Source organism: Notothenia rossii (genome assembly GCF_949606895.1).
Source record: "Notothenia rossii genome assembly, chromosome: 4".
Taxonomy (NCBI): domain Eukaryota; kingdom Metazoa; phylum Chordata; class Actinopteri; order Perciformes; family Nototheniidae; genus Notothenia; species Notothenia rossii.
The window spans coordinates 9,712,910-9,723,082 of NC_136902.1; the positions used below are offsets into that span (position 1 = coordinate 9,712,910).

The window sequence follows — 10,173 nt, forward strand, 5'->3', positions numbered from 1 at the left end:
TGTATGATATTGCTGCACAGCACTATGAGACGCATTACCTTGCAGCCAAGCAGTCAATAGTGTAATGCCCTATAGGCCAAGATAACCTTCCAGTTTACACTTCAAACAGCATACAGTACGTAGCAGACACGTTCGCACCTTATACAGTCATATATGTTGCATCCTCTGTCCCCTCAGACGTTACATGATCCCAGATGTCATGACCTTATTTAGAAGTTTCCAGACATGCCTATGCAGTGTTTCCCATACATTGATTTATTTGTGCCGGGCCGCCAGAATTAAATATGGTCCGCCACAAATGGATCTCATAAAAAAATATATATTATTATTATTCTTTTTTTTTTTTTGTGTTTTTTTTGGTGGTGGTCTAATGGATAGTGAGGTGGGCTGATGATCAGAAGGGTGCGAGTTCAAATCCTGCTAGTGTGCCCTTGAGCAAGGCACTTAGCCCTCGTTACTCCAGGGAGAATGTCCCTGTGATTGGTCACTGTAAGTCGCTTTGGAATAAGGCGTCTGCTAAATGCCTAAATTGTAAATTATATTTTTGGGAGAATAAACCCCACAGATCCTCAACTCCGGTGTGTTTCACTCATTAACAACGAAACACAGAGCAATCAAATTCTGTGGGAAACACTGCTATGTATGAAACTGCTGGTGAGGAAATAGGTCAAATGAATAACTCACTAGCACTGTTTGAAACACACGATTATATAAAACAGATTCTCCAGACGCGGAGGACACAGGAAAACACTTTTGCCCTTGTTTCAACATCTTTTCTTGCTTTTCCCTCAACAGAAACAACATTCAGACACAGCACTAACGAGGGATACGATGACGATGATGACGACGACGATGATGATGATATATTAGATCGAGATGATGTCGACTTGTTTGAAGAGAAGGTAATGGAGCTGATGTTTGCATTATAAGTGAAAGTGAGAAGCTACAGTTTAATCAGCAGTACATTAAAAATCCTGACACTTTGCCTCTAGTATCAGACGCTGCCAGCTGACCCTGTTCAGGCCGAGAAGATGGAGTTGATGAAGATGAGGACACTTGAGCGGAGAGCAAAGACGAGTGAATTACAGCGATTACGCAAAGCTCAGGTCAGTGGCTCTCAAACCGGAGCAACCCTCTTCTTAGCTAATCAATATTTTATTGATCAGTGGCTTCTCCATGTTTACTCAATAAGCAGTGATCGTAGTATTGGTATGGTCAAATAAATGAATGTACCTTTTTCAGGGTTCTTACGGTCATTGAAAACCTGGAAAAGTCATGGAAATTTAAAATGCAAATTCCAGGCCCTGGAAAAGTTATGGAAAACAATATTTTTCCCAAAGTTTTGGAAAAGTCATGGAAATGTAACTAAAGTTGCATCAAATATAATTTATATTTTAGCTAATCGCCGAAATAGTAATACTATAATGATAATAAATACTGTATCGTATAGTAATGAAACGTAAAATGGCATTTAACTGACGAGGTATTTCGCTGGTGAGAGATTTTAGTTGCCTTAGCGTGTAGAAGCTAGTAAGCCTACTATTACTACAAACAATCAAAACTCACCTTTTCACTCTTGCCTTCAACTCCTAATCAACTACCCCCTTGCCCTTATTCCTCCTAGCTTAGCACTTTCTACTTTTGTCGTTATTTTGTTTTACTTGCTTGTAAGCGCTTTGAGCACCAGGAAAAGCGCTTTATAAATGTAATGTATTATTATTATTATTTTATTATTGGATTTGTTTTAGACAGGCACAACATGTTTCAGACCTTATTTTCCTGTTCCATGTTAAACTAAACCATTTTTTAGTGGTACCTGAGAGAGTAATTTTTTTTGATCATGGAAAATGAGGTAACGGTCCTGGAGAAGTCATTGAAAATCATTGGTGTATGAACCCTGCATTCTACAGCTCCTGTGTCCACATGACCAGGCAATATGTGTTGTGTGTTAAACCCTAATATTTAAACCCTGTTTGTTTATTTGGCGGCACCAGTTTTGACTCTTAATACAGCAGGCCTTGTGGGCTTTTAACACTTCTTGAGCAGTGAGAAATGCAACAGAAGGGCTCTATTCGTTTCTTAAGCCACCATGGTCTGATGCCATCCGGCACAAAGTTGGTCACTTTGCAGCTGCAACATTTTGAACAACGTGATGTCTTGTGGCTTCTTCACGTGGCACATTGTGACCAGTCCAATATGTTGAATGTGAAGCAACGGCAGTGGAAAAAGTTTGATTTGCATTCGAAGTAACTTGGAAGTAAAGCTTGATACAACTGTGGGAACATGAAACACTGAGGCTGAGATCAACAAGATAAAAGCTCAACACATACATTGTTTCCTGAGAATTCTTTCTACTTAAAATGAAAACTAATATATAGATAAATAATGATGTAATGAAAATATATTTACAGTCTTTTTCAGAAATAAATGCTGAGTCGTGATTTAATTAAAAAAAGCTGTGAGAATGCTGCATAATGTACAACCTAGAGAACAAACAAACTAATGAGTCAAGGCTGTTCAAATGTAAAGATTTAATAGAATTACAGACGGCTTTAGTTGTAATAAAGCAAAAAACAGGATACCGCCAGAAAATATACTAAACAAGTGTGTTTGTTTGTCGAGGATGAGCAACATGGGAAGAAATTACATTTTAAGCATCCGTTTGCACGCACTGCTTTTAAAGCAGATGTGTGTCTCTGTAGTCGGCGAAAAGAAGTGGAATTATTTGCCGAATGATTTAAAGGGCTGTAAGAACATTTTAATGTTTAAGAAAGCGTAATTAGAAAGTGTGAAGTTGACTGTTGATTGTGTTCTGGTTTTATATTACAGTATTGGAAAGCAACTGTGACTGAAAGAATATTGCTTTCATTTTACTTTTTAATGGTTATTTCATTTTCTTTTTGTTGTTATCTTTTTTTAAGAAGGGGCAGGTAAAATAAGATGTTCTTCTTCCTGCTCCTTTCCACCATGCGCTTCAGCTTTTCTGCCAGGGGGGGCGTCTTGCCGTCATTTGACGTCCTTATTCGGCTCGGGACGCCCTGAACCCGAGCCGAGGGCGTCCAAAAAAATTAATAATTCGAGAGAAGATCGAGTTTTTATCGCTTGAAATGACGAAAAAGAAAAATAACAAGGACATCCCTCTGTTGGAGGGCCAAAGAATTCTGGTGGGATTCTTTTCGGAGTATTGAAGATCGTTTCCCCGACATCGGCGGTGCCTGCCACGAAACTGAGGCTCCGTGGTAAACTGTGGTAACATGAAGAGCCGTTTGGGAGGCGAAACAGCTGGTGCTTTAAGAGAGCCGAGTCAAATGATCCAACTCACTAACATAAAGAGATACTGGCCGTTTCTCAATGTCGAGGATGCTTGCTTGGTAGCACATGTCTTCCGAGTCACTTGCTTCAGAAACTAGGCAATAATCCTTCCTGGCATTCGGAAAACGAAGAGTGGAACAGGCTAGCAAGTGTGCAGGTGTGCATCATATGAGAGGCCCCGCCTTACATTTTCCGCCACAGATTTGGGGAAATTGGTCAGTGCGCAAAGCATTGTGGGGATTTTAAGGATGTGAAGTCTACCCATGTGCAGCCTCGAAATTACCCCCAAACCAAGGACGCGGCCTTGGTGGAATTCCAAGTATACTGAAGATTGGAACAGTCCTTCGGCTGCACTCGATGACGTAGCATCCTTGAAATATTGGCTTGGAAGCCAGTTTCCTCGAGATTGAGAAACGACCAGTATCTATAAGGGTGGCTCAATTCAAACCCCCCCCCCCCCCTGCTCTTCAGCCCTGGTCTGGCGGAGACACTGATGCGCTATAAAAAAAAAAAACAGTATAAGTGTACTTGTTGTGTAAAGTGAACATGTTTTGTTTGTCTAACTGGTGCGTGTTTGTGGTTTCCAGTCCATCCAGAGGAGACTGGAGGAGATCGAGGTGACCTTCAAGGAGTTGGAGGATAAAGGTGTCGTTCTGGAGCGAACTCTGCGCGGAGAGGCTGGTGAGACCCTGACAGCAGGCCCCTTGTTTGGGAATTTCAAAGAAATGAATCTTACTTCTTTACGTAGAAGAACTTTTGACATTGATTTTATTTCAAAACAGTTAATGCTGGAAATGGATTCTGAGATTTGTATTTTGCGGTGAAATGTAAACTCTGTTCTGGTAAAAGACTGTGAAAAATACAAAAAGGAGCTACTGTTTATTTTAAGCATTACATTAAACTAGAGAGTCTGCACATGATAAATATACTTAGCCTCCAGAAACAGAGGGTGTTTCTCAATGTCGAGGACGCTTCCTTGGTAGGACACGTCTTCCGAGTCACTTCCTTCAGAAGCGAGGCAAGAATGCTTCCTAGCCTCGGAAAACGAAGAATTGTGGAACAGGCTAACAGGTGTGCAGGTGTGCGGCAGGCCCCACCTTAAGTGGAGCGCGATTTCTGCCGAGGATTTGTAAATTGGTCCGTGCGCAAAGCATTGTGGGGATTTTAAGACCGCGAAGGATACACATGTGCATCCTCAAAATGTCTCGCTACGAAGGACGCCGGGCTCGGTAGAATTCCAAGAATCCTGGACATCGGAACAGTCCTTCGGCGGGACTCGATGACGTAGCATCCTTGAAATAGTGGCTCTGGAGCATCCTTCCTCAACATTGAGAAACACCCAGAGAGATTCAATTTAGCCTGAGGCGCCATTTTTTTCTTTAGACGATTACATGGATGTTGTGTCACATGCAGTACAACTCTATATCTAGAATTTCCTTAAAAACCCGCCTCTCTTTATTTCCACAAACACAATGAACACATAGATAACTAAACGCTGTGTTTTTCACCTCCAGGCAGCAACGGCTCTCCGGACATGATCGAGCATTGGATCCAACTCGTCCACGAGAAGAACTCGTTGGTGACTGAAGAGTCTGACCTCATGGTGGCGTGAGTGTTCAGCTCGTTAATTAAAAACACTGATGAGTACATGGGCTGCTCTTTGTTGCACAGTAAAGGCCTGTGTAGATATGCTGGGATACATCACCACACCCATGGGTTTTTTATTATCTTGGTTTGTCCATACATGTTCTTTGCTCGAAATACAATGTTTATTTATTTTGACAAATGGTATAAGTAAAACAAAACAAAGACACATGCCTTATCGGTATCTTAAATCCGAAAGCAGGATTTTATTTTACGTGAATGAAAGGGAAAAGAAACATACTACATCAATTAATAACAAAAATAACTATTACTTTGAAAATATATATACATAAGGGCGATTCTAATGATAATGAAGTGAAAACACTACACATCACAGCTTTTTTGCAAAGTGAGACAGTAGCCACACATGAAAACACTACGGTAAATTGAAAACAAATCATAAAACTCAACTAGTTACTGTTTGTTCTCACCTCTGGAGCGACCAATCTTCATAACAGTCAGTCTCTATTTGTAAAATGGCCTCATGACGACCTGCAGCCAGCAGGACGCCCACATGACTCAGCCAATGTTTGTTTTCCTCTCAGGTCCCGGCAGCTGGAGCTGGAGGACAAGCAGAGCACGTTGGAGCTGGAGCTCAGGAAGTACATGGAGATGAATGGTGGGTATTTTGGGGTGAACACATAAGCACATTTGTTGCAGAAGCTTCTTGAAAAGGCCTATTGATTTCGAAGAGAAGGGAGCAAGCCAACTTGGAAACAAGCAGCAGTTGTGTTTTTAGCCAAGGCTGATAATCATTGCATGTTTCTCCTCTAATGAGAACATCAGTGCTTTGCCAATGTGGCTGTTAACCCAATCAGGGCTTTCTTTAATCAAGTGAATCGGCCCACATATAGGACGATATTTGTTTCAGAAATGATATCAGAAAACAGGGTTTGGTTTGTATTGAAGGACAAGACATAATGTATTCCTAACATCTAATATTCCTTTTGATGCCAGAGAGGACCCGATAAACAACAGATCTACTGAGAGTGTTGCATTATGGGTTGTTTGTAGCCTTCCAGTTGCTTGGCTAGCAAGTTTCCTTGAGTGAGTTTATAGTGTGTCTGAGTTAGTCTTTCGTCAACACTGTCTAAAATAATACAGACGTGTCCCTTAGTACATTGAAAACATTGTTAGTCATTGTATTTTGTTTTTCTGACTAAACTGGCTGTAAATATATCCCAACTAAAGCTGATAGTCTCAGCAGGCTTAGTGACATCAAGGGAGTAAAACCACATTTTCTGGGTTTTTAGTAACTATTACCTTTTTTTGTGAGCATAAGCAAGGACTTTCGGTCAAATAAAACACACCTTACCTTCTCCAAATTAGATCTCAGGATGACATTTAGAAGTTATTCTGATTATTTTTCATTTAAACTTGCATGGACTGATTTGTAGCCACTTACAGTAGGGCAGCAGGAACAACTGTTAAACACTGACATGTCATTGTTTTAATATTAACATATTAGCAAACGCCTGCTTGTTCACACATCTAGCAGACACATAAACATTGTGATTCATTTTGTAGTGGTGTTTTTCTCCACCTATGTGTGTAATATACATCCAATATTCACTTTTGCTTAGTTCTCTTTTTGGAATCTACCAACTTTGGAGATAAGTATCTGTCTCTAAAGCCGCTCAATGATAAACAGCTACTCAATACGTCTGCTTCCCGTTAACGGTGCGTAGGTGGATACAGTGTACACGCAGTGACATTTGAAAGCTTGTTCACAGAAAATAGCTATCTGCTGCAATGAGAGCAGTGAGAGCTAGATAAAACAATTCTAGATGTAAAAAAATTATATAAATCACATTATTTTTCAAGAGGAAATACATATTTTGGACTCTTTGGAAGATGGGTTAATTTTGATGCACTGAGCTGATGTTATTCAGGTTAAATCCTGATTACCTATCGCTGTTTCTCCATCAATGTTTGAACTCCGGCTCGTCTTGTTTACCTCTGAGTTCACACACAACCTGCAGGAACACAAAGAGCAGAAAGTTCATATTTGACTTGTGGCATTTGGGACACGGATGTCTTCTTTATATAGCGTTTAACCGGTGCTGTAGCTTCTCATGCATTCACCTCTCTGTCCTCTGCTGCTCCCAGTGGTGAACCGTCAGGGCCTTCAAGGTATTCAGAGAATACCCTGGAGCACTCAGATAAAACAAACACAAAATCGATTTAATTCTATAAATAAAATGTAATAACATGTATATAAAATGAATAAATGAGAGTCGTATCTGTGTTGATCTGTAATATCACAGTGTTACGTTGATTTGTTTGTCCTTCTCGGACCATGCACTACGCATTTCAGTGGTTTTGTGTTAGAAAAGAAAGCAACCAATCAGATCTTGTTCTGGGTCTCTGGGTAGAATATCCTTCAACCAAGGTATTCTACATCCTTGATAGAATGCCCTGGCCGTTGCACTGAATGAGAGCGTACCTTTGGACTGACAGTTTGATCAACCAATCATATATTGATTTGTAGCCAATGGGCGTATTCTAGAAGGCCCGGTAGTTCACTGGCTCGAGACAGAGGATCTAGATCAGGGGTGTCAAACTCAAGGCCCGGGGGCCAAATCCAGCCCGTGACTTCATTTTCAAGAGCTTGCAAAGAATATAATATATTTATTATACGGTTACATGCCGCTTTATAGTACGTTGCCCATAAACTACATGTCCCACAATGCATCTCAAATTTGACTTTTTTTCTTCAAAATATGACTTTTTTTTTGTATTTGCATTTTTTTCTGAATTTGACTTTTTTTTTTTTAAATGTCACTTTTTTTTAAAAATGTCACTTTTTGGCTTTTCTTTTAAAATCATTTTGTGACATTCTCACTGAAAAGACTTGCAATTATTTGCCCTAGACTTCTTCTTTCAGACGTAGTTAATTATGAAGTTATTACCCTATCCGACAATAATCCAATGCAGAGGCAATAATGTAATATAATACCTTATTTTATATATATTAAAGATTTATATATGTATTTTATTTAGTCTTGAAGTTACAACCGGCCCTTTGAATGCAACCATAATGCTGATGTGGCCCGCGATTACATTTAGTTTGACACCCCTGATCTAGATAAATGCCACCAAGCAATTCATGCCGTTTTATTGTGTTTAAAGTTTAAATGGCAAGTGCAACATGTGAAGATGATGTTGTTGCATAATTGTTGTGAGTACCCTTTTCAAGACGACAATTCAGTGAAGAGACGGACATTATAACGGCGGGAGGGGGGGGGGGTGTCTACAGAAGGTCCAGTTGTGATACACGGTTCGCCACTGGCTCCTCCACATGAATACGGCTGGTTTGAGTTTTGTTGCAACATGAAGTATTTTAGACAAAAACAAAACAACATAGATGTTGATGGATGCTGAAAAAATAAGGATTATGTTTGCATCCAGACTTCTAAAGAAGTAGCTGAAACTCACACACGTGTTAAATCTCTGTCGCTTCATCACTACAAACACCATTTGTTCACATTGTCATTGATACATTATGTAATCTGTAGATAAGACGCCCGAGCAGCAGTCGGAGGAGGAGCGGGTCCTCCAACAGATGCTGGATGTGGTGGACATGAGGGACTCGCTGGTGTCCTTCCTGGAGGACAAGAGGCTGACGGAGATCGGAGAGGAGCAGGAGGCCTTCTCCATCATGGAGGCCAAACGCCACTCCAAGGCAGGAGCTCAGGTCCACTGGGCGTGAGGCAAACTCGGCATGAACCTCTTTGTACCGTGCAGTAGATGACCTCACATCTACTGTGTGTGCTGCCTCCTGACTGTTCAAAGCCAAAGATGATTGTTGCCGTGGCATCTGTACGACTAGGATGAAAAAGGTGAGGCTTACGGGGCAGAGGAGTGAAGGGCAAAGCGGCCCCTAGAGGGAGACATACGCCTGGGGATCTGAGGCTCTGAGATGACGCATTCATACCTCTGTGGCTCAGCCCTACCTGATGTGTTAGTGGGGTCACAGCAGCAGAAGAAGAAAGAAAATGGACCGCTCATCTTCTGCTGCATCTATCACACAGAAAGTGATCCAAACAGAACCTGGGATCAGTTTGGTGTTGGTGTCAGAAACATGTGTAAAGCCAAGACTAAGCAGCATCACAAAACCACATTGGGGATCCTGCTAATGGAGCCTTAGACAAAGATCTTTAACAAAAGCACAGGATGAATGGAGTTTTTAAAAATACTTTGATGAATAAGTGCTACTGTTCACAATGACATCAAATACGTATAACTGTTTGTATGCTGAATAAATTCTAGATATATCAAGATGGAGACAAAAAAAAAGAGCTAGTTTAAAATATTAGAAGTAATAAATTCATGATTTCATTTTATCATCCAGAGTTTTGTTGCCACTACCTGCTGTTCAACATGTCCTTTTCCCGATTGCACGTTGGATTTTAATCTCAGGGGTCGACGGTTCAGTCCTCTTGGGTCAGAGTTTGGTTTTCACCGGCGGCTGCTCTCAAACTGGTGGTTTATTATAAAAACATGGGGGGTTTTAAGGCGAATGAGAAACAGACTGAACAGCTGCTTCATGTATTTATAAACGCTACCTTTTATCATTTTGCAGGTGTTTCTGTTCACGTGCTGGCAGAATAGCTGAGATCCAGACAAAGACTGTTTTTGTTGTTTGTGAAAAGGGCCGTATACGTTCATCGTTCTGCCGCCACCTGGACGGCCCTTCACATTATATCAAATAAAGATCATGCACTTTGATGTTTTAGGTTTCATGTTTTTGATAATGATTGTGATGCCCGTCCAGTCCTCTTGGGGTGTTCGTTTCTTACTGGACAAATTGGCCTTTTGTATATATCTGCACCACAGTACTGTGGTTATATATAGAGTTGAAATGCTCATGCTATTCTACCTGTTAACCTCCAGGGTGCACACTTGTCCCTCTCCATCAGTAATGTTGTTTATTTCAAAAGTTGCATGTACAAACAAATATCTAAAATTGCAACGACATTAAATAAAATATATAAAATAGTAAATACAACATAAGGCTAGGGCTTTTTGTGTACATTGTTATCTTCAATTATGCTAAACAATTACAGTTTTCATTAAGGGCTTTATTGAAGTGAAGAAACTCGTTTAGGGTTCACCGTCATACATTGAGATCTGTGTATATAAAAAGTACAAAGAATTACATTGTTATTAACTAAACAGTTATAAGTGTTGTCTAAAGGCTTAGTAAATATAACT

General features: G+C 40.4%; 1 protein-coding gene across 3 annotated transcripts in view; it reads left to right on the forward strand.

The window, feature by feature from the left end:
• The window catches only part of mical1 (microtubule associated monooxygenase, calponin and LIM domain containing 1), a 29,622-nt gene extending 19,935 nt beyond the window's left edge, over nucleotides 1–9,687 (forward strand). For all 3 annotated transcript variants that reach the window (XM_079679476.1, XM_079679477.1, XM_079679475.1), the window contains exons 20-25: nucleotides 796–902; nucleotides 993–1,106; nucleotides 3,900–3,993; nucleotides 4,827–4,920; nucleotides 5,502–5,575; nucleotides 8,475–9,687. In XM_079679476.1, the coding sequence (XP_079535602.1) occupies nucleotides 796–902; nucleotides 993–1,106; nucleotides 3,900–3,993; nucleotides 4,827–4,920; nucleotides 5,502–5,575; nucleotides 8,475–8,668 (677 nt within the window). In that variant the 3' untranslated portion in view covers nucleotides 8,669–9,687. The remainder of the gene's footprint in view (nucleotides 1–795; nucleotides 903–992; nucleotides 1,107–3,899; nucleotides 3,994–4,826; nucleotides 4,921–5,501; nucleotides 5,576–8,474) is intronic.
• Nucleotides 9,688–10,173: the final 486 nt, after the last annotated feature.